The sequence below is a fragment of the Erinaceus europaeus genome, chromosome 3 (assembly GCF_950295315.1).
Source record: "Erinaceus europaeus chromosome 3, mEriEur2.1, whole genome shotgun sequence".
In the NCBI taxonomy this organism is placed as follows: domain Eukaryota; kingdom Metazoa; phylum Chordata; class Mammalia; order Eulipotyphla; family Erinaceidae; genus Erinaceus; species Erinaceus europaeus.
The window spans coordinates 103,540,034-103,565,785 of NC_080164.1; the positions used below are offsets into that span (position 1 = coordinate 103,540,034).

The 25,752-nt window shown below is 40.1% G+C and overlaps 1 protein-coding gene across 4 annotated transcripts in view; it reads right to left on the reverse strand.

Annotated features, from left to right (window-relative positions):
* CTNNA2 (catenin alpha 2) overlaps positions 1 to 25,752 on the reverse strand; it is a 1,425,261-nt gene that overhangs the window by 1,283,397 nt on the left and 116,112 nt on the right. For 3 of the 4 annotated variants that reach the window (XM_060187717.1, XM_060187715.1, XM_060187716.1), the window contains exon 2: positions 18,121 to 18,227. In XM_060187717.1, the coding sequence (XP_060043700.1) occupies positions 18,121 to 18,222 (102 nt within the window). In that variant the 5' untranslated portion in view covers positions 18,223 to 18,227. Of the gene's footprint in view, positions 1 to 18,120; positions 18,228 to 20,587; positions 20,709 to 25,752 lie in introns of all 4 variants that reach the window. The other variant, XM_007531774.3, reaches the window with a different exon arrangement.

Sequence of the window (25,752 nt, forward strand, 5' to 3'; positions counted from 1 at the left end):
ACAGTATCATGCTTGGCATAGTGGATTTTTAAAATCTCTACCTCAGATAACACTTCCATATTGCCCACAATAGTTGTGAGGAATTTTACCAAATTTTATCAGATTTACCAGAATGTCTCCCTTAAAATTTGAATTAGTGGGCATAAGAATTTGTAAATTGTCCTGTTTAAGGCACATAGAACATATTAATCTTCTCTGCTACTCCTTTAATTTTTAGATTTATTTAGAAATTTCATTTTTCTTGGTTAATATACTTGCTAACTGCTCAGTGAAATGTAGAATGTAGATGAATATGCAGTGGAGATTTGAGTTTACTGCTGAGTAGAACTGGAATAGTCCCTGCTGCATTTAGGGTGTTCATGTTCCTTTCTCTAAGGTGCTGCAGACCTACTCACACTTTTTAATTCCCTTTTGGCTTTGTATTAACAATCTAATTTTCTCTTCTTCTTCTCCTTTTCCTCCAGGGTTATCAACGGGGCTTGGTGCCTGCACTATGAATCCACTGCTCCTGGCTGCCCTATTTTCCATTTTACTTGACAGGACAGAGAGAAACTGAGAGAGGAGAAGGAGGAGACAGATAGAGACCCTGCAGACCTGCGTCCCTGCTTCAAGCATCCCCCTTGCAGGTGGGGAGCAGGGGCTCAAACCCAGGTCCTTGCTGTTAGTACCATGTGCACTTAACTGAGTGTGCCACTGCTCAGCCCCTTCTCTTCAACTTTTTAAAAGAGAAAAAAACATTTACTTTAATGATTAACTTCCATAAGGACTAAGGAAAGCTCCTGAAACTACATAAAATGGTATCAAGTATATAGTAACTATGCAAGAGATATTGGAAGCCCCCTTTTCCCTAGAGGTTTTAAATTATCAATTTTAGGTTTCCTGTCAATGGAGATGAGCTCCAACTAGGAGCAGAGAACAAAGGAAGTAATTTAGAAAAATGCACTCAGAAGCTTGAACATCCACCAGCTATTTATCATCCTAATGTAACTGTTTGCCTTTTACACTTAGGGACAAACTTCAAATAATTTCATATTAAAAAACAAACAAAAGTGGCCTAGGAGATGGTGCTGTAGCGCATCAGAGTCCAGAGTCCAATCATATATACCAGAGCGATGTTCTGGTTCTTTCTCTATCCCCTCCTCTTCTACTTTTCATTAACCTATAAATACATCTTGGGGGAAATTAGAACCAGATATACAACCTACCTGGAAGTGTGCCATCCTGTCCTTGCCATTTATACCATCCATACCCAGCCCAAACCCCCCATACCGCACTGGGAAAGCATCAGGAGTTGTGATGTCTTTCTCTGTGTCAGTTTGTCTGTCTCCATCTGAAAAGTCAAGTCCTAAGGAGGACCAAAATAATGTGAACCCAACCAGAAAACTGAATTTGTGAAATAAGCCTGGGAAAATATGGAGCTAGCACCTCTTACCAAAGGTACTCTCTTAGTAAAAGCAAAAATGGACCATAGGAGATAGCATGTAGGGGACTTATTTTATAATGGCAACAACTTTTATCATTTCCTTGTGGGCTTGATTTTATTAAAATCCATAAAATATGTAGTCTATATACATAGTGGAATTCTACTCAGCTACTAAGAATGATGAATTCACCTTTTCTTTTTGCCTCTAGGGTTATTGCTGGGGCTCAGTGCCTGCACTATGAATCCACTGCTCCTGGAGACTATTTTCCCCATTTTGTTGCCCTTGTTGTTGTGCTTGTTGTAGTTGTTGTTGTTGTCATAGTTGTTGTTGTTGGATAGGAAAGAGAGAAATGGAGTGAGGAGGGGAAGACAGAGAGGAGAGAAAGATAGACACCTGCAGACCTGCTTCACCGCTTGAGAAATGACTTTCTGCAAGTGGGGAACTGGGGGCTCGAACCGGGATCCTTATGCCGGCCCTTGCACTTTGTGCCATGTGCGCTTAACCTGCTGTGCTACCGCCCGACTCCCAAGAATTCATCTTCTTCAACTCATCTTGGATGGAATTTGAAAGAATCCTATGAAGTGAGATCAGCTAGAAAAAAAAAAGAATGAATATAGGATGTTCTCAGAGACAGAAACTAAAAACTGAGAACTGAAGGAGAAACACAAAGCCAAAGGTGGACTGGATTTGGTGTACTGCACAAAAAGTAAAGGATTCAGAGGTTTGGGGGGGGGGCTCTCATGTTCTGAAATATGATGGTGAGGAAGAGGACCTTGTAGGAGGGGCCAGAGTGTTATGAGGAAAAGTGAGAAATGTTACTCATGTACCAGCTAGTGTATTTTATGGTTGATTGTAAGTATTAATCTCCCCCACTAAAGAAAAAGAAAATCAGCAAATCACTACTTAAAGTAAAAAAATTATTGAAAGTGCTTATTTTGACTGAAGAAAATAATTCCATCCCTGTTACTGTAGCTTGCATTTTAAAACCACCTTGCCTTATAATTTCTTTGTTCGCAACTAATGAGGAAACAAGAGACAGATTCTGTTTGTGAACCCTGAATGCCTCTATGCTGAACAAAGGTGAGATGATGGCAGGGTGCACACAGCAGTTGTGATCTGTACTGATTGGCAGAAAGGTGAGAGGGGTTCTCAACCAGTGACACAGGAAGTTAAAGGCTCAAACCTGGAAGACCCAGCATTAGAACAGTCACTGCCACATTTATGGCATATGCAAGAGTTTGCTTTTATCAGTGTCATGAAATTGTCATTTTTTTGTTCCTGTGTCATGGTACTTATTTTGTAAATATTTTTATGAATAAAGATACGAGCGAGGGAGAAAGCATACAGCATAATGGTTCTGCAAAGAAACTCTTATGCTTGAAGTTCCAAAGTCCCAGGTTTAATCCCCTATACCACCACAAGCCAGAGCTGAGCAGGGCCCTGTTAAAAAAAAAAAAAAAAAAACAACTAGAACATACCAAACCCACCCTTATCTGACAATCAATCCATGCTAGGTTCCAGGAAGAAATAATTCTATGATTTTGTAAGCTTTACGTTTAAAAGAGCTCCATATATTACTCAAGTTTCAAAACATGGTTAAGAAAGATGGTCACAGAACAAGAGAGTATCATTCCCATCTGGTGCCAGACACTAAATAATCCCCAAACAGAAATTAATCGGACTCCAAACTATATGTCAGTCAATTACAATCCTATTTCAGAGGTGGCAAACACAGTTAACTGACTCATGATCTAGCACATGATCTCAATTTGAAGTTCTACTTCAGAGTTGTCACTATGTTAGGTATATATGTATGTGCTGTAACTTTCAAAGAGATCCTAATATTTGGGAATAAAACCATAATAGCAAAACAATGAAAAGGCTTTATGGCATTTCCATGAAATGCATTTGACAAAGATGAGTTACTAAATAAAAATTTCATTACTGCTTTCTCGCCTTTTTTTTTTTTCCTCCTCCAGGGTTATTGCTGGGCTCGGTGCCTGCACCATGAATCCACCGCTCCTGGAGGCCATTTTTTCCCCCTTTTGTTGCCCTTGTTGTAGCCTCATTGTGGTTATCATTATTGCCCTTGCCTTGAACTTCACCCACTCAAGTAGGAAGGCCTGGAAGCTTCTTCACAGACTGAGTGCCGGTAGCCAACCCCCTCCCGTCTCCCATCCTCCCATATCTCCAAACTCAGTGGCCAGTCACCTAACTCAAGTTGGACGTGCTAAGATCGACCCAGTCTGGAAAAGAGAAATTTCCCATGAGTGTTCATCCCACTTCCGGTTATCTTGTCCATCTCCAAAACTCTCTCTTTACACTGTCTGATCTGGAAGACGCGTTGAAGAGGGTTAAACCGGGAACAGCTGCTGGCTATGATAACATCACCCCAGAACTCATTCTTAACCTGGGTCCCGCGGCAAAGAAGTGGCTCGCTTCATTCCTGTCCCACATCTTGGAATCTGAGTCTATGCCCAAAGTTTGGCGTCGTGCGAAGATTATAGCGGTTTTGAAACCAAAGAAAGACCCAACACTGGCCGCCAGCTATAGACCAATTTCTCTCCTCTCCGTGTGTTACAAACTCCTTGAGAGGCTGCTTCTGTCACGTATTTCTCATCTTACAGAGAAATTCCTATCACCCGCCCAAGCTGGTTTCTGCCCAGGAAGATCTACCTGCGAACAAGCCCTGGCCCTCTCAACTTACATTGAAAATGGATTCCAGAAGAATTTAAAGACGGGTGCTGTCTTTGTTGATCTCACAGTAACCTATGACACGGTCTGGCATCATGGTCTCCTAGTCAAGATCTCAAGATGCCTGCCTCCATGGGTGGACAACACTATATCGTTTCTTCTCCAAAACAGAAGATTCCGGGTGCATCTGGATGACAAGTCTAGCAGATGGAGACTTGTCTCAAGTGGCCTCCCCCAGGGCTCTGTTCTGGCTCCTACGCTATTTAATATTTACATCAACGACCTCCCAGAAACTTCTTCAAGGAAGTTCATCTACGCCGAGATGACATCTGCTGTGCAACTCAGGCATCCAAGTTCGACATCCTCGAGGAAACACTCACGAAAGACATGTCTCTGATATCAGATTACCGTAAAAAATGGTGACTAATCCCTAGCACTGCAAAAACAGTATCATCTGTTTTCCATCTACACCATGCCTCGGCCTCGCGTGAGCTTAATGTGCAGCTTGGCGATACGAGAATCCGGCATGAAGCCCAGCCAGTCTATCTTGGCGTTACTCTCGATCACACTCTGTCATTTCACGAACATCTCATAAAAACTGCAGCAAAGGTGGGCGCGAGGAATAACATCATTGCAAGACTGGCCAGCTCCTCATGGGGCGTGAGCGCTTCCACACTACGATCATAATCTCTGGCATTATGCTATTCCACTGCAAAATACTGTGCCCCAGTATGGTTCCATAGCCCCCATGTCCACTTGGTCGATTCCAAATTATATTCCTCCATGAGGATAATTTCTGGAACCATCCGTTCCACCCCGGTTCCATGGCTGCCAGTTCTTAGCAACATCACCCTGCCAGATATTCGTCAGGATGCGGCATCATCTAAATTCATTTCCCACGTCTACGCTCGACCGGACCTGCCAATATACGCGGATATCTTCGCCCACCCTGTCCAACGCTTGACGTCTCATCACCCAATCTGGTCCCCTATGCCTACACTGAACTTCTCTGTTCCAGTCTCTTGGAAACAGAGTTGGCAGTCAGCTGAGGTAAAGAACAAACACCTCATCACAGACCCCTGCAATCGTCAACCCGGCTTTGACCTAGCACATTATGATTGGGCCCTCCTCAATCGCTATCGAACAGGCCATGGCCAGTGCGCCGCTATGTTCCATCGCTGGGGAGCCAGAGACGACCCGAACTGCCCCTGCGGCTACAGACAGACTATGACCCACATAGTCAACGACTGCCACCTCTCCAGATTCAAAGGAGGTCTCGAAATTTTACATCAGGCTCAACCTGACGCTGTTGACTGGCTACGGAAGAAGGGCAAACGCTAGAAGAAGAAATTGCCCTTGTTGACGCAATTCGTTGTTGGATAGGACAGAGAGAAATGGAGAGAGGAGGGGAAGACAGAGAAGGGGAGAGAAAGATAGACACCTGCAGACCTGCTTCACCGCCTGTGAAGCGACTCCCCTGCAGGTGGGGAGCCGGGGGCTCGAACCGGGATCCTTACGCCGGTCCCTGCACTTTGCACCACATGTGCTTAACCCACTGCGCCACCGCCTGACCCCCATCGCCTTTTGTTTTTATGAGTACTTTGTTCTTTAATAAAGATGTAGAGAATTTATGCACCACTGCGGCATGTTAGGTAGCTCATTTGACCACAAATTTTATATTAAAGATAGATTGGCAGAAAGAGCTGGGCAGTGGTGCAGCAGGTTGAGTGCACACCTTACCACATCCAAGTACCTGGGGGTTCAAGATGCCAGTCTCTACCTGCAGGGGGAGAACCTTCATGAGCTGTGAAACAATGCTGCTGATATCTCTCTCTCTCTCTCTGACACTCTGCCTCTCTCTCCTTTTCCCTCTTAATATCTCTCTCCCACTCTATATCCCCTTCCTGTTTAACTTCTCTCTGTCCTATCAAATAAAATGATAGGCGAAACATGAGAGACTGAAACTCTCTGAGTCTGGGAACAGAATAGTGTTGGGGACTGAAACATGGATCTCTGAGGTGCCTTAGACAGGCATGTCCTTGTTCTATCATTGAACTCTTTCCTCCAGACCATACCATGCACTTTAGCACATCCTTTATATTTCACACATAGTAAACTGGGACACAGATACATACATGTCTTAAGATAACAGTGTGGTGTTGCCATGGAAACCATCCAAGTGTGTACATCTTTGAATTTCCGCAGTAAGCCATGAGTTAAGGTAGGTCTTAGCAGTAATATGATCTAAACAATGGCAATTGAGCTTTAGACCTTGTGCTATATTTAAACAATGAGTTTATATGTAAATTACTTTTTGTATTATTAAAAACAATGTGTGGTATAAAACAAAAATAGTCTTTTGAAGGTGCTTCATTTCTGAGTGTCAGTTTATTATTTTAATATTTCTAATCCCTCAGTCCCTTAGTTTTAAATCTAAATTTCGCAATTTCTCATTTCAAATACACCAAAAGAATGAATTACTGAATAATACATAATTGACTTTTTCTATAAGGAATTACTACAAAAAGAGATAAATGAAATATATATTTTTTCTTTTTGTTTTCTTCCTTATTTTGTGCCTCCAGGGCTACTGCTGTGGGTCGGTGCCTAAACTATGAATCCACTGCTCCTGGAGGCTATATTTTCCCTTTTGTTGCCCTTGTTGTTTATCATTGTTGTTGTTATTATTATTTGTCGGGGTTGCATCACAGGAGAGAGAAGAGACCGGGAACTCGTGGCGGTGTGGTAAAACAATTCTTTATTGATGCGGGAGCCCCAGAATTGGGGGCAAGCACAGCGGGTTTAGGCCACATAGAGCTAGCAAAATGGCCACCTCCTGCTATGCATGGCAGCCCTTCTCCAGGTCTTCTAGAGGTCGGGATGCAGAAGAGAAAGAGATGGAGAGAGAGAGGAAACAGGAGTGACTTTTATAGAATTCCGTTACTGGCAAGTCAGGAATGGGATTGGCTAGGAAAGGGGGTGGAGAGAGGCAAAAGGCATTCTGGGAAAGTGGAAGCATCCTTAGCAACTGTTGCAATGGTTTTAACTGAATTAGCATACCCTGGCGGGATAATGTCATGGGGATCTATAAATAATTCCTGCATGGAAATATAGTGGTTTGTGGGTCCTGCCTAACTCAACCATATCTGTACAATATCCCAACACCTCCCCCTTTCCTTTTATCTAATGGCCATAGTATCAGGAAATGAAAAAGTGATGCAGGCTTAATGTTTTTTCAGGAATGCCAGGCTACAGTGGGAAGATGCAGGATGTTTTTGTGGGGGGCAGGAAGACTTACATAGCTGCCAACCTTATGAGATTTATGTGTCCCCCTTTTGCTCAACCCCTATGTAGAGAGAGAGAGAGAGACTTACCTGGAGGGACTCATGTCATAGGTTAAGCTCTGTCAGGCTCCACCTTCTCTTCACAATTTTCCTGCATCTTTCCCTTATCTTCCTATCTTATCGTCACATTTAAATGGATCAATGTCTGTAAAAGACTCCATATCTGACAGAGGAACAGCAGTGTAGGGGTGAACAGAAGAAACCTTTTGGGAAGATACCTGAATGATATCGTGCGGGCATTTTCAAAAGAACTGGAACAAGGCAGGAAGGGACAAGTACGAGAGCAACAAGAGCCAGTGTGATGCCAAGGGGAGGCCTGGTGGGCGAAGGGGCGTTCCCTGCCTCAAAGGGCAGGGCGTAACAGGTGAAGGGGCATTTCCTGCCTCTGGGGGTGTCTCCTGCCTCAAAGGGTGTTTCCTGCCTCTGGGGGCGTCTCTTGCTTTGGGGGGCATTTCCTGCCTCAGAGGGTGTTCTTGTTTTCAGTTTCTCTCAATCTCTTTTTGAGTTCTTTTAACTCTTTCTTTGTTTTCTCTAGCTCATCCTCTGGCTAATTCTGTTTTCTGCTTCTGTTAATCTGCTTTCCCTTCCCTCTGCTTCTTTCTTCAGTTCAATTGTAGTATTAGCTTGTTCTGCTAGTTGTCCTTTTAACTCAGCTATTTCAGCTTTCATTTCTCTAACTACCTCAATGTAACTTGTATTTTCCTTGAGGGTCTCCTCTGTTGTTTCCCTAATTCTGACAGCCCTTTCCTCCATAGTTGTCTTCATTTCTGTGATTACTAGTTTTACTACTGCTTGCATACTTTTCTTATCTATGTATACTTCTGACAGATTTTGAGTTTCTTCTGTGCTCCTGTCCTGACTCATTGTGGTAGCAGTTTTTTATTGTTGTTTTTTAATATTTATTGATTTATTTTCCCTTTTGTTGCCCCTTTTTTTGTTTGTTTATTTTCTTATTGTCACCGTTAGGACAGAGAGAAATGGAGAGAGGAGGGGAAGACAGAGAGGGTAAAGAAAGATAGACACCTGCAGACCTGCTTCACTGCCTGTGATGCGACTTACCTGTAAGTGGGGAGCCGGGGCTTGAACTGGGATTCTTACAGTGGTCCTTGTGCTTCGCGCCATGTGTGCTTAACCCGCTGCGCTACAGCCCGACTCCCTGTGGTAGCAGTTTTATTTGCTCTTGACTGAACCATTTTTTTTTTGTTGATGTGGATTTTATTTTTCTGTTCTGTTGTTCTTTAGTTGTTGTGTTTTGAGTATTAGCCATGCTATACTAAAGACCTTTATGACAAGTGCAGTCACCAACCTCAGAAATTACAACATTAGTAACTGAGGCAAAGATGGATGCAGTTCAACCAATACCATTTAGCCAAACAACACCTCCAGTCCAAGAAAAAATAGCAACCAAACAATAGAAAAAGAAAGAGACAGGAAAAACAGGAGAGCAAGAATAGACAATTATGCAATTCTACTATCCACTATAAATTCTCTGAATAGAAAGGGGAGAAAGGGAAGTAGAGAAGACCCACACTCAGGGAGTCCACTCCAAGTCAGATTTCTTCCCCTAAATTACTCACAAGTGACTATCAGTGAATTAAGAAAACAAAAGGAGGAAGGAAGAAGAGAATATTTTAAAAAAATGAAGGAAGAAAAGAAAGAAGAAAAAAGGAAGAGCAGTGAAAGGAATTTTGTTTTAATTAGCTAGAAGGAGGGCAAAAGGAGAGTAGAGAGAAGAGGTAGAGATAAACAAGTTCATCTCACAATGGATAGGACACCCAGTCACCTAGCAATGGAAAAAACAACAACAGTTAATTTTGGTCAAACTGAAGAAGGTGAATGGGAAAGGGACACATGTATATAGTAATAGTATTAATAAAATAAAATAGAATAGAAAACCCCTAACGGTCAGTCTGCAGCTTGGACCACTCAATTGGCTGCAGGCAGCCTGAGCAAAAACAGCCAATTTTAAGAAGTATCCTTAAAAAAAAAAGAAAAAAAAATCTCCAGGTAGTCTTTCCCAGGAAGGGATGAGGTTCTGATTGGTCATATATTTTGTCACTCAAATAGAGCTCCAGACACTTAAAAAAAAAAAAAAAAGTAGTTAAAGGAAGAGACTTAGAATGACACCCCTGGTAAGCCAGGAATCTTATTAAAGAAAATAGCTCAGCGGGGAGCCTGCTAGGAGTGGCTGAGCTGTGCCTATGGGCTGGTACTGGGGTGGGGTGGGGTGATCTCAGAAATAATCAAGGATTTTCCTTTGTTCCCCTGACCTCCATTTTTAAGCCCAAGAGAGAATTAATTATGGGACTGTATTTTGGTGTCACTCAGACCAGCCCGTGTTCACCTTCCTACAGACAGTCCAGTATCCTAACAAATCCAATTCCGAGTTTGAAAGCTGCTGCCTTTGGAGCTCACAGCAGCTGTGGCTCCAAAATTGCCATCTTGGCCTTATTTGAACATCTAATGGCACTGTATGTCTGTGTACTAATACAATTCTGTTTCTTGCTAATAAGTTTTCAGCATACTCTTTCAAATGCTTTGTTTTGTCATATATATGATGAACACTTGAAGTGCTGTGTAGAGGTGTTTTCTATTTAGAATTTACAATAAAAACTGAAATAGAACCATCTCCAATTTTTTAAATATTTGCTGTATAATCCTTAAAATGATTGAGGGCTTAGATACCTATCACTTTCTGCTATTGAAACAGTAATCTAAGTATCTATGAGATTATAAGTTCTTTACATTTCTTATAATCTTTAGCTATATATCCAACTGTTCTCGTCTTTTTGATAACAGATTTCAAATACTTAAACAGTTTACTTCAGTCTGCCAATTTTTTCTTGGATAAATTGGGTAAATTTTTCTAGGAACATATTCTTTCCTCATTTTTTATGTTTTCTAAAACATTTTGGTGCGATAAATTGGTTTTATAACATTTCAGGTATACATCATTGTATCTCAACAGCTGAACAAACTACACAACAAAACTAAGGTTTGTATTCATCACAAAAGTATTTTAATTTTATTTACTTCCCCAGGGTAGAGTTTCACAAACTATTCTAGTGTAATTTTAAAAATCTATCTTATAAAAGAAATGGAGCAGTAGTGCAGCTGGTTAAGTGCACGTGGCACAAAGCACAAAGACCAGTGTAAGAACCCTGGTTTGAGCCCTGGGCTCCCCACCTACAGGAGAGTCGCTTCACAAGTGGTGAAGCAGGTTTGCAGATGTCTTTCTCTCCCTGTCTCTGTCTTCTCCTCCTCTCTCCATTTCTCTCTGTCCTATCCAACAATAACGATGACATCAATAACAACAATAACTACAACAATAAAACAACAAGGGCAACAAAAGGGAGTAAATAAATATTAAAAATGTATCTTACAATGACTTGTCTTTTTATTTATAATCATATATGTTGGTTTTCCTTATGTTTTACACTGATATTTTTACTAGTCACTTGAAATAAAAATTCAAGTGTATTTTAAGTGCTGTCAGTTTTTATTATTATTGAATGGCATTTTCCCAATTTATTTTGGTATTCTAAATTTACTTTTTAATATATCTATTTATTATCGGATAGCGACAGAGAGAAATTGAGAGAGGAGGAGACAGAGAAGGAGATAGAGAGATACCTGCAGCCCTGCTTCACCACTCCTGAAGCTTCCCCCTTGCATGTGGGGACAAGGGGCTTGAATCTGGGACCTTATGCACTGTAATGTGTGTACTAAACCACGTGCACCACTGCCTGACCCCCAAAATTTCTTAAGATGAATAGTTTACTTCTATTTTTATTCCTTAATAACAAAATCATTTTTAAAAAGTCTTTTGCATGAAACATAGCTTTAACTGGCTATGTGTATTTAGACATGAAGAAATCACCCTTTTGTTAACTCACAATTTGCAGTTTCCTTTTAGGTTCTATTGACTTACATAATAATTATGTTAGATATTTGTTTCTAAAAGTTACATTGATTTAAGAATGTTTCATAAATTCCTAAGTTTTCAAGACAAACTACTCAATAAAGCATTTTGTTTCATACTAACGCTTAGTAAGATAAAATGGGTCTGATTATAACTAGACTTTTTAATCTCCAAGAGATCAGAAATCTTTTTTCAAATATTTATTTTTCTAAGATTAAGATATTCTTACTGGAAATTTAATTATTTCATAGTGGAAAAAAAAATCTCCAAGTGGAATCATGCAAGTTCAACATAGTAAGATAAAAATGCAACTGCATAAACATTCTGACTGAAATGAGTTTTGTTAGACATCAAAATATTCATCGGCAGTAAAATCCTAATATTTGTGTTTTTATTACAGCAAGTGAATTTTATGGAGAAAATACAATAGCTGTGGCATGTTAAGTCTATGTATACTGAACACTATTCAATAAAGTGTGTGTGTATATGTGGGTGTGTGTTGAACTTTGATTTAGCATTCTATTTCTATTCAATCTGTGCCTCAGATGTTGACCTGGAGTTTATAACTAAAATTCTCTTATTTATACTGTACTATCCACATGCCAATTATTAATGCTTAATTCTAGTAGGAGGAATAATTAATCTTTATTGGGTTGTCATAATGCTGTGAGGAAATGCAGAGAATTTAATCGTAAAATTCACTTTTGAGACAGAGTCACTTTTATTTTTAAATTAGGATAAGAACAATGTAAATGGGAGTCGGGCAGTAGCGCCAGCGGGTTAAGCGCATGTGGCACAAAGTGCAAGGACCAGCATAAGGAGTAAGGATCCTGGTTCGAGCCGCAGGCTCTTCACCTGCAAGGGGAGTCGCTTCACAGGCGGTGAAACAGGAATGCAGGTGTCTATCTTTCTTTCCCCTTCTCTGTCTTCTCCTCCTCTCTCCATTTCTCTCTCTCCAATCCACCAAAAACGACATCAATAACAACAATAAAAAAACAAGGGCAACAAAAGGGAAAATAAATAAATAAAGTTAAAAAAAGAACAATCTAGACATAGAGATTAAAAAGTATTTAGGTATTAGGGAAAATTGCTGGGGGAATTTTAAAACTAGTAATAGTGTGATGTTACTATTAAATATAAAAGGAGTTTTTAACATATTCTACTATCCTAAGTGAACAAATGAGAATTATGTGGTTTACTTTCCATACTTAGAAAATACTTTCAAAATATCTCTAAAACCAAGTTTTTCCCTAAATAATGGCATAATTTTGTTGTTTTAATAACACATAAACAAAAAAATAGAAATATTAAAAATAAGTCAAATTTTACTATGAGATTATATAATGTAATTATTGATCAAAATGATCAAAAATGATAAAAATTATCAAGGCACTTACTCTCAATTTAGAGACAGGCTTCTTTACACAAATCACAATCTAAGAATACAACATAAGCCAAAATCCTAGAGATTATCAGTATAAGTTGTTCATTAAGGAAGTTTTAATAGAATCAAGAACAGTCAGTAAATAAACTAAACTAAATAAAAAATAAATAAAAATTAAATAAATCTGATGAAATGTTTAAATGATTGTGTTAAAATGTTGACTTCTGAACATCTAGGATTTGTGAGTATACTATCTTAAATGATAAAATGACTTTATGGAAGTGATTAGATTCAAGACTTCAAGGTAGAAAAATTCTCTTGGAACATAGGTGTAGTATCATTATAGTTACAGATAATCTCAAACATATGGGTGGTGATTCTTAGAGTCAGAGGAGAACTTGTGACTATAAAATTTAAGTAGAAAGGAGTTAAGTGAAGACACTACATTGCTAGTATTAGAAGCAAAGTGTAGAGAAATAGAAGAAACTTCATTTTAAGGAACAAAGCCCTAAAACCCCTTCATTATTTAAGGCTTTTGACTATCATAACTAACCTCATTGGTAAAAGACTAGTGCTTCTTGTTTTTGATGCCAGAATTATTTCTGGGGATCAGTGCCTGCATGACTCCACTGTTCTAGTAACTTCCTCTTATCTTCCTTCCTCCCTCCCTTCCTTCCTCTTTCTCTCATTCTTTGGTTCTTTCTTTTTTGATAGAAGGTGAAAGATAAAGGTAGAGAAAAGCAGAGAGGAGAGACATCACTTCACTCTATTCCTTAAGTTTCCCCCTCCTCATCCACCAAATGCACAACCATCCCACACACAATACCTTAACCATAACCCCAAAGTCCCAACAGATTCAAGATTTACATCTAAATTCAAACACTCTTAAATATAAATTTCTTCATCTTAAAAGTCCCAAATCTCACAAGCTAATAATCCTTACTTTAAAAAAAAACAAACATTTTTTTATTCATTTTGGATAGAGAATGAGTGGGGAGGAGGAGACAGGGAGAGAGACAGAGAGACACCTGTAGCCCTGCTCTACCACTCACGAAGCTTTCCCCTGAAGGTGGGGACTAGGGGCTTGAACCTGGGTCCTTGTGCATTGTAATGTGTGTGCTCAACCAAGTGAGCCACCGCCTGGTCCCGTTAATAATCCTTATTATATGTATCATTAAATTAGCTATGGGAAATGTTTCCCTTATAATCCTATCTTAGACTCATTTCCCATCTATCTGTACATTTGTGAAACAAGAGCATATATGCTCTAGGTAGTTATCTGTTTGAGGGAGAGAAAATGAAAGACAACTGCATCACTGTTCTACTGCCCATTAAGCTTTGCCTCTGCATGTAATCTTGAATCATTTGGGACTTTGGAGTTTTCCTTAATGTTCTATAGCTAGGATGGATGTGAATTTGGTGGGAGAGCCAACAGAACAGCCTATTTTAAGCTGACTAATGACCCCCCACCAAAGATATCCATGTCCTGACCCCTGGAAACTGTGGCATATTAGTCACTAAAAAAAGAATTTTGGGGTAAGATTTGGCTAAGGATCTTTCTGGAATCCAGGAATGAGCTTAATATAATCTTAGATGGCTTATAAGAGAAACCAAGAGGTGAAATGAGGATAGAGACAGAGAACAGAATCAGATATTTGAAGAAGCTACAATGGTTGGGTTTTAATATGGAGAGATTAAAAAAAGAAATCGAATAATGTCTAGTACCTGCAAAAGGCAAACCAAATTAAGGATTCTATCCATTGTTCCCACTCAGTCTTCTTTCCATACAGAATTCAGCTCTGACAATACTTCAACATTAGTATTTTGACCTCTAGAACCACAAGATGTTCTATGTTATGAGATTGTGATTTGTTTGTACAGGGATAAATCAAGAGGGACTGCCTCTTTTAACTTGGTATCCATATTTCCATAAACCACAGAACTCTTTAAAGTTAGGATTCCATGAATTTCTGAGTTAGTATAGCAAAGAGGATGCTTCAAAAGAAATAGGTGCCTGGTGGTGGTCCAGGTTCAAGCTCGTGCTCCTCACATGCAAGGGGAAAGATTCGTGAGTGGTGAATCAGATCTTCAGGTGTCCCTCTACATCTCTATCTCTCCCTCTCTTCTAAATATCTCTCTTTCTCTATTCAATAATAAATAAAGTAAAGTAATACAGACTAAATAATATTTTAAAAGAAGTAAAATTAATTTTAGAAAATTAAAAATCCTAAGGGTGTTTTTCTGTTGACAGTACTCTTATAAAAATGTGGCCACACGAATGGTGTTTATGTACACTCCTAGTAAAGTGTAGTCATATAAATCACTAGTTAATTAATATGAGAGGGGGAAAATTAATTGTATGTCTCAAAGTTTTTAAAACACAGACTGAGTCTTTTTAATATATAGGCTGTGTATTTGATATGTGGACTCTCTCAAAAGCTTAGACCAAGTAGGTCAGAAGCAAGCAATGGCACAGCTACATACAAGATACTGGGCACTATACAGCAAACCCTAACAAAAGGACTTCTCAAAGTTAACCCAATTACCAAATAATGTGATAACATTAACTACTGATTGTCTTTTTGAACCCTAAGACAGCAGGAACCTCACATCTCCAATATAAAGCCTCTATTTCCCCCAGTCCTGGAACCTTAGGATAGGGCCCACTTTCCCGCATGCCTCTCCCAATCCATATCAAATAATATTGCATCTGCCAATCGCAACCTAATCAATGCAACGATTGCCACCTCAACATGCTTCAGCTCAGACTGTGTCCAGAGACTTCACGTGTGGAATGACAACCCTTCAGCTTCACTACTTGGGTGAGACCTTTCCTTTCATAGTATATTCTAATTCCATCCCAGGTGGTTCACTTTGTAAGAAAGTCCCAAAAACTAGATATAGACCAGGTTCTGTGAGAGAGAGCATAAAAAATATATACCTGAAAGCAGAAGTACACTAGAGTTTGCAGTGAGTACCCCCCTAACACTTCCTCTCCACTATTCCAACCTTTGGGTCCATGATTGCTCAACAATTTGTTTGGCTTTGTATGTTAACTCTCTTTTCAGCCACCAGGTGCCAGATGCCATCAGGATGCTGGCCAGACTTCCCTGGACTGAAGACCCCACCAATGTGTCGTGGAGCTCCGCTTCCCCAGAGACCCACCCTACTAGGGAAAGAGAGGCAGACTAGGAGTATGGACCAATCAGTCAATGTCCATGTTCAGCAGGGAAGCAATTACAGAAGCCAGACCTTCCACCTTCTGCAACCCACAATTACCCTGGGTCCATGCTCCCAGAGGGATAGAGAATGGGAAAGCTATCAGGGGAGGGGATGGGATATGGAGATTGGGTGGTGGGAATTGTGTGGAGTTGTACCCCTCCTACCCTATGGTTTTGTTAATTTATTCTTTCTTAAATAAAAAATAAAATTTTAAAAAAAGTGACCACACAAAAATAAAAAGAACATTTCATCATTCCAGTGATGAGTACTCCTTAACAAACCAAAGAAAATTAATTCAGTAAATATACTTAAATAGATAATAAGCTGCTACTTCTTTGTCTTTTAATGCTAAGATTTTTTTTGTTTGTTTCCTCCAGGGTTATTGCTGGGCTCGGTGCCTGCACTATGAATCCACTGCTCCTGGAGGCCATTTTTTCCCCCTTTTGTTGCCCTTGTTGTTGTAGCCTCATGGTGGTTATTATTATTACCATTGCTGATGTTGTACATTGTTGGACAGGACAGAGAGAAATGGAGAGAGGAGGGGAAGACAGAGAGGGAGAGAGAAAGACAGACACCTGCAGACCTGCTTCACCGCTTGTGAAACGACTCCCCTGCAGGTGGAGAGCCGGGGGCTTGAACCAGGATCCTTATGCTGGTCCTTGCGCTTTGCATCACCTGCGCTTAACCCACTGCGCCACCGCCTGACCCCCTAAGCTAAGATTTTTTAACAAAATTTTTTATGTATTTATTATTGGATAGAGAAAGAATGAGACAGAGACACCTGCAGCACTGATTTACCACTCGTGAAGTTTTCCTCCTGCAGGTGGGGACCAGGGGCTTGAACCTGCTCCTTGTGCAATGTAATGTCTGCATTTGACCAGGTATGCCACCACCTGGCCCCAGCTTTTTGTTTTTTAGTGAGATAATTTGTGTGTAACATTGCATTCAGTTTCAAGTGTACAGTAACACAAATCCGCAAATATGCCATGCCCACAACCAAAAGTCTAGTTTCAATTCAACACACCACCCACTGTATCCTTCCACCCCTTACCCTTACACCCAGTGGTAATTACCAATTTTTGTCTGAATCTCATGATCTGCTTTTTTATTTGTTCATTGCCTTTGTTTCCTTATGTTCCATGTACAAGTGAATTCATGTAATCTTTGTTTTTATCTTTCTGACTTCATTGAGCATCAATATGTGTCTTCTTCTTTACTGTGTATTAGCATGTGAAAGTAAGCAAGGACTTATTTATTTAGATTTTGAATCCATTACTGCAATGAGAACCCCCTTCAAACAAGTCCCACCTTTAATTATCTCATCAATTTAATTTAAAAATCATATGAAGAATTTTTAAAAGCTACTTCAAATATCACTGGGTTATAAAATAACACATAATTCAAGAAATATTTTTTTTCAGTAATCACAATTATGGCATAATTTAGTCACTGTTTAGAATCTCTGTGTCAGGTGGGGGAAGTTAACATATTGATTATTAAAAAACACTTTGGTACTGGAGGATCCAAAGTCCCAGATTCAATCCCCTGTACCATCAGAAGCCGGTGTTCTAGTTAAATAAATAAATAAACTCAATAAACTGATTCTATCTCTTTCCCACTGTCTTCAAGAAATTAAAAAGCAAATACATTTTTTTGTTAATCATGTTACTGAAAGGTTAATGGTTTACTTTATGGTACAGTTGTTGACACATAGGTACAATTTCTCATCTCCCCTTAATAGGTCTCTGCAAAGCACTCTCACCTCCAACTTAAGTCCTTTTCCACTATCAAGCACCAGAACACAAAAGCCCCACACCCTCAAACCCCCCATTTCCCTCCTTCCCTAGAGTCATTTGCAACACACCAAACCCAGTCAAAGTTCTACTCTGTTCTGTTCTGTTGTGGTAATCATAGTGGAATACTACTCAGCTGTTATGAATGATAAATTCACCTTCTTCACCTCATCTTGAATGGAGCCTAAAGGAATCATGTTAAGTGAGATCAGCCAGAAAGAGAAGGAAGAATACAGGATGGTCTCACTTGTAGCCAGACCTTAAGAAATAAATCTCCTTTTAAGAAATTGTGTAATGGGAATATAAAAATAAAACAGCATTTCAAAGCACTTCTTACCTGTGTAACCAGTGGTTCCAGTAGCCTCTCCACTGTTAACGTCCGTATTTCCAAGCTTTTGGGGTCCCATTTCAAAATTATAGGTGATGTTGCTGAAGTCATGATCCCTAAGGGAACACACATCATCAGTTAGAAATAATGATCACTGAAACAGTCTGTTACTCTGTAGATTCAAAATGAGGAAATCATCAAAGTGTACAACAGTCTTGAAGACTACCTTTATGGTCTAGTCTTCTCAAGCTGGAGACAGAGAAATCAGAAAAAGCATTGTAAGAAGTGGCAATGGTGAACTCACATTAAAAGCTGGGAAGGGAGGAGCTGGGGAGACCAAATAATGGTTTATACAAAAGATTCTCCTGCCTGAGGCTCTGAGGTTCCAGGTTCCATCCTCAGTACCACTATTAGTCAGAGCTGAGCAGGGTTTGGGTCTTTCTCTCCCTCATTAAAATAAAGTAAAAAAAAAGTGGGGCTCATAAGACGCACCTGGACGCATTAAGCAATTTCTTGGAACCCATCTGACACAGTAATATCTGATTCACTCATTATTTAGTACTTGTATCCATGAATTATCTTGGAAAAACACTCAAATCTTGTCCTATGATTTCGAGTAAAGGCAGCAAAGGTATGTAACAGCTATACATCAATGTGGTTCATATTGGGACCAAGGGACTATGAAAAAGCTGGGATAGTATGAAGACAGGACACAGCAGAGGCTTTTAGCAAGCACTATAAATCCATTATGACCACCAGATGAAGGACCTTGTGTGCTTAGAAAAGGCTTCTTTAAGGAGTCAGGCAGTAGCGCAGCCTGACTCCCTAAAGCAGGCGGCGCAAAGCAAAAGGACCAGAGTTAAGAATCCCTGTTCACGCGCCAGCTCCCCACCTGCAGGGGAGTCACTTCACAAGCGGTGAAGCAGGTCTGAAGGTGTCTATCTTTCTCTCCCCCTCTCTATCTTCCCCTCCTCTCTCCACTTCTTTCTGTACTATCCAACAACGATGACATCAATAACTACAACAGTAAAAAAACAAGGGCAACAAAAGTGAATAAATAAGTAAATATTTTTTAATGGCTTCTTTGAGTGTCAGGCAGTGACACACCTGGTCAAGTGCATACACTAAAGTGCAGAAAGACCTGGGTTGAAGTCCCTGGTTCCCACTTGCTGGAGGAAAGCTTCATGACTGATGAAGCAGAGCTGCAGGTGTCTCTCTGTCTCTTTTGCTCTTTATCTCCCATTCCCCTCTCAATTTCCCTCTGTTTCTATCCAATAATAGGTAAATAAAAATTTTTTTCATTTTTTTGACTCCAGGGTTATTGCTAGGGCTTGGTGCTTGCTCTACGAATCCACTGCTCCTGGAGATTATTTTCTCCATTTTTTGCCCTTGTTGTTTATTGTTTTTGTTGTTGTTGTTACTGTTGTCATTGTTGTTGGATAGGATGGAGAGAAATGGAGAGAAGAGGGGGAGAGAAAGATAGACACTTGCAGACCTGCTTCACCGCCTGTGAAGCGACCCCCCTGAAGGTGGAAGGACTCATTTAATTAAAAAAGAAAAGGTTTGTTTGTGTTCTTCACATCCTAGCTGGCCACTGACAGCACTAAACTCCCTGAGGAAGCTGAACATCATCATCTTAAATATAGAGACTCCCAGTAGACTGAGTGGCAGTGGGTCTGAAAATTAGCTTGTGCTCTTTACACGCTCTCTGATCACTCCCTGCATTTACATTCTTGTGCCACAAAATCAGTGTCTAATAAGGTTATTTGTCTCCATGTGTAGGCAGCAACCTTCTGCATATAAAACACATATGATGGTGCTAGCCTCAACAGAATACAATACATATTCTAGTCAGGGTGGGTGTGTTTCTCATTCAGAAACTGAGTGTTCTTTGCAGAATGTATGTTGACAACTAAAAGTGCAAGACAAGCCACCTTAGTCCCAGCTGAACCTGAATCATTTGTCTTAACACCACCATTCATCAGCCTACCCACAGCACTTCTCATTTGAATCAATCTCCCCACTCAATTCCATCTTATTCGAAAAATGAAGACAATAATTTCTATTAGCGTCAGCACTGAAAAGGAGGCTTATCAAAACAGGCACATGCCCCTTTATTGCCCTGCTGCAGCTAATTCTTCCATAAATAGACCCAACATGTTTGCTTCAAGAGAATAAGAGGCTGAGCAAGACACAGTGTTCTGGTATTTTTCCTCTCTCTAAATGCCATGTTTTAAATAAACTAAGCATAGAGATCCAACCAGAAAACTGCTTTAGAATTAGTTTCCTTCACAGCAACAATAGTTGGCACTGATGTGCTTCTCTAGCCTCCAAAAATCTATAAACAATTTACACACCTCCCCTCCACACTGCCAAGCAACACAAGGTTGCTGTGACATGCGCAGACTTTCACTGTGGGCAGCACACCTCCTTGTGCTTCGAGAGGGTAAAGCTGCCAGCATTGATCTACACGTACCAGAATCTTTGTCCAGGTCAAGCCAAGCTGCCTATGGATGTTGGTCCAGTTATTTATGACACAGTTATTTCAAATTTCTGAGGAAGTTCCAGGAAATATTTCTACAAGCTCTAGAGGAATCCTATAAAAATTATAATGCAGGAGGCCAAGAAGTTGGGTATCTGGTTAAGAGTTCACAATACAGTAAATAAGGACACAGGTTCAAGCCTCTGGTCCCCACTTGTGTGGGGGGGAGCTTCACAAGTTATGAAGTAGAGCTGCAGGTGTCTTTCTGTTTATATCTTTCTCCATCTCTATATCCCCCTCCACTTTCAATTTCTGTCTGTATCCATTAACAAATAAATATAGAATTTTTTTAAAGTAGTAATTATAAAAATTTGAGGGGGGCAGGAGGTGGCACACTTGATTAAGCACACACATTTTGGTGCACAAGAACCCAGGTTCAAGCCCCTGCTCCCCTCCTGCAGGGAAAAAGCTTCATGAGTGGTGAAGCAGGTCTGCAGGTATCTCTCTGTCTCCTTCCCTCTCTATATGCCCCTGCCCTCTCAATTTCTCTCTGTCTCTATTCAATAATAAATAAATTAAAAAATAAATGATAATGCATAAGGAAGTTCTGTAGCAGTAAAGTTTGTATAAACAAATGTCACTTTCCATGAATATGCTTATGCACAATAACTGCTGGACCAATCTACAGAAAATATTTTAAGTACATTCACATATATAACTGTAAAGAAGTGTCACTAAAATTGTGGAAGTGAAAAAAAATTTGCTAAGGCAATCACATTAGAGATCAAGGCAACTGTGAACCAAGAAGCAGAGTTAATCAGAAACTTGAGTACAGAATGTCACAGAAAGTCACAAGAGACCATGAAATAGCTCATCCAATGCAGCAAACACATGTAAGGACCTTTGTTTGAGTGCCTGCCACAATGTGGAAGCAACATGCACCACAGGTGAAACTCTAGGAAGGGTGGAATGGTGTTGTGTGTGTCTCTCTCCCTCCCTGACTTTTTCTATTTGAAACTGAAAGTGTGTGTGTGTTGGGGGGAGGGGAATCCACTGAAATTGTTCCAGGTCATTGACTGTCAGAGAAATTCAAATAAAGACAATATACTACCTCACCCCTATGAGAATGGCATACATCAAAAAGGACAGCACCAACAAATGTTCAAGAGGCTGTGGAGACAAAGGATCCCTTCTGCACTGGTGGTGGGAATGTAAATTGGTCCAGCCTCTGTGGAAAGCAGTCTGGAGAACTCTCACAAGGCTTAACATGGACCTTCCATATGACCCAGTAATTAATCTCTGTCTTTTCTTGTATATCTCCCCTTACCTCTCAATTTCTGGCTGTCTCTGTCCAATAAATAAAGTTAATTAAAATTAAAAGAAAAAAAGAAATGAAGGGATTGGAATCTACATCTTGTGGATTTGATTTCTTTACCAGAATATTGATGGCAATTTGAAGACATATATTTAGATAGGGACAGCCAGAAATTGAGAGGTGGGTGAGATATAGAGAAGTAAGGAAGTGGGTAATAATTTTCTGACATTATGTAAGTGGGTAATAATTTTCTGACATTATGCTGTTCTTGTTTCTTTCAATGTAATTACCAGACTTCAAAATGTGTATCACACTACAGCAATTATATTTGCTTAGATATTGTTTTTATAGTGTGGACTGATATTTTAGCATCCATGGTATTAGTATTTATACCCTCTGGTAAATCACCTAATTAAGTTTGTTGATATAGAAATTCACATGTGAAAAAGAGAAACAATAACTCAGGCTTACTATTGTCATGTGTGGCATTTAATGTTGTGCTTAGAGCCACAGACACACACACACAATATGCCTCTAGTGATGTGCTGTTATTATTATTATTGTCATTATCTTTATTTATATATTGGATATAGAAAGCCAGAAATTGAGATGGAAGGAGGTAGCAAGGGAGAGAGACACCTGCAGCCCTCTGCTTCACTGCTGTGAAATGTTCCCCTTACACATGTGCACTAAATCAGGTGAACCACCTCCTGACCCTGTGATGTGCTTTTGTAAACATAAAATTAAAAGGCAGGAAAGTATGTAAGGCTTGCTCAGTTCCCTCTCACCTACACACTTCCCATCCCACAACAATCTGCCTGCTGTCCCTATCATGCACTGAAATCATTACTTTAATGTTACAAACAATGTCCCAGTTGCTTTATTTGGTGGAAGCCATATGCTTACACAGTTCATAAACTAAGATTAGAATGGTGTGGAAAGGATTATCGTGATCTCTATAAAGAAATCACAAGAAGATTCATGAATGCCCCAAACTTCTATAGTGGAAGCTCATTTTGTTACATATAGATCCCATATCTACAGCATTTATACTAGTGTGATTGAGCACCATATTTAAATGATACATGATTATATACATTTACTACATATGTATATTCAACTTATATAATGATTCCTTGCTGAAGTAGTTGAGAGCACGTTACAGTGTGCAAGGACCCAGGTTCGAGCCCCTGGCCCCTACCTGCAGGAGGAAAGCTTCACAAGTGGTGAAGCAGTGCTGCAGTTGTCTCTCTAGCTCTCTCCCTCTCTATCACCCCCTTCCCTCTCAATTTCTGACTGTCTCTATACAGCAAATAAAAAAAGATAAAAAAATTTTTTTAAAGAATTATATAAAAAAATACACTGGCACCTTTTCAGCTATTTCTTTTTTTATTATAATCTTTATTTATTTATTGGATAGAGACAACCAGAAATCTAGAATGAAGGGGGTGAGAGAGGAAGAAAGATACCTGCTGCTTTGCTTCACCTCTTGCAAAGTTTCCCCCCTACAGGTGGGGGTTGGGGTCTTGAACCTGGTTCCATTGTAACATATGCATTTAATCAGGTGCACCACCCAGCCCCTTTCAGAAATTTCTTAACTTTTCAGCAGTATTGACAATATTAAACTCCTATTGTTGGTCTCAAGGATGCCATTTTCTCCTGTTCTCCCCTTTCCAGCTCATCATGCTGTTCTGGGTTGTACTTGTGTTCATTTTCCAATAATATCTGTGCCTCCATGGTGGTGCACTGAATTCTCATTCTCCACTTCAATATAAAGTCTCTAGGAGGGTGTTCTTCATATCTGCAGCTTATTTCACACTGGAGATAGTTTTACTCTCTAACTCCACCTCTGCCTTATCCTCCTATATATACTCTGTTTATTAAGCTTTCAAACACTCCAATATTTACAAGTGTAAATATGAGCTTAGCACCTGCCACCTCTAAACTGGTCCAACTCCCGTCCTCACACATCATGAACTTCATTACTACCTATCAAACCTGTGTACAAATTCTGATCCCCTCCCCTCTCTCATCTAATACATCACAAAGTTCATCAAGTCTAATAAATTCCAAAGCCACTATTTTCCTGCCATCATTTAATTTCTCTTTTACCACAATCTTAATCAAGGATATATTCTTTTTTTAAATCTTTATTTATTTGATAGAGACAGCCAAAAATTGAGAGGAAGGGGGAGATGAGAGAGGAAACAGAGAGATACCTGCAGCATTGGTTCACCACCCACGAAGCTCTCCCCCTGCAGGTGGGAACCGGGGACTAGAACCCTGCTCCTTTTGCACTATAACATGTGAGCTCAACCAGGTGTGCCACCACCCGGCCCCATGATAGTTTCTTCTTTATACTATTGAAATAGCCTCATTACTGATGACAGAGCCTTCAGTCTTAGCCCCCTCCAACCCAACACTATTCCAGAAGCTTAGAGCTTTTCCTCAAATATAAACTACATAATGTCAGGCTCTGTGGAAAAGTCTCTGCTGACTCCCACTGCCCAAGGTTATCCTTAGGTTATCCCAAGGTTAGCCCAAATTACATTTCTGTACCCCACCACAGACCTGTTATCATAAGTGTCTGTGAACTCTAGACTTAGAAGACTTCCCACAGTTCAAGGAGGGTTTCATGTCCACTGACACCTCTCAGTCTCTGCCCACACCACATCTTTCTGTCTCCTTGGTTATGTATTTAAAGAGAAGACAATGTACTTAACATTTTTAATAAGAAACATAAATTGCTTTTTAAATGTTTTTTATTTATTATTGGATAGAGACAGAAGGAATTTGCTGGCGCTTATATGGGCTGACTCTTCAGCTAGGAAGACAAGTGACAGTTCTCCCTCGCTGGCTCAAGGGCACAACGATGCAGACAAGAGACACTGGGAGAATTGAAGCACTCTCATTTAATGGCAGATGGACATGGGTTTAGATATAGATTCAGACAAAGAACATTTTCAAATATGTTAGAAATTACAGGTTTCTTAAAGGTCAGCTTGCCCCTATGGTAGGGGGCTGGTATGACAGGAATTGATGAGATACATAAAGGTCAAGACAATTATTCTCCATGATGCAAGCAGGTTAATTATCTAAAGGTATCTGAGAGAAACATAGGGGCTAAACCAGCAGGCTGAGATATAGAGAAGATAAACAGAGCATGGTAGTTATCAAAGCTATAAGGAAATAAAGTTTGGAGTTTCACTGACTGATGTCAGAGAGGTGTTTGATGGAGTATGCTTTCTCTAGTGATCAAAAGTGAGGTGACTGTGTGAACTCTGGGTGACTATGTGAACTTTAAATGAACCTTAAGGCAGGTAGCCATGTGGCCTGCAGTTAATGGGGAGAAGCAGTGAGGTTTCTGTGGGCTTGAGAGTCTGAAAGGGAAGAACTAAGTCTGAGAGACTGTTTTTTTCCCCTTTGCTCATCTCGGTTGAGAGAGACTAACAAGGGGGTGTCTTCCCAGACCTCCATCCAAGGATGGGGGGAGTTTTCCCTAAGCTCTATCAAGCTTACACATAGCCCCACAGGAATTGAGATGGGAGGGGGAGACAAAGAGACAGCAGCAGCTCTGCTCCACTGCTCGTGAAGCTTCTCCCCTGCAGGTAGGAACCAGGGGCCTGAACTTGCAAACTTGCACACTGCAATGTATGCACTTAACCTTGCACACTGCAATGTGTGCACCTGGCCCCCAAAATAGATAAATTGTTGACATAAAATAAGCATTTATTGCAGCTGGATGGCAGGGCCCCTGGTAGAGTGACAAGTTTTCAAGTGCAAGGATACAGGTTCAAACTACTGGTCTCCACTTCGGGGAGGGGGAGTGGTTGGAGCTTCATAT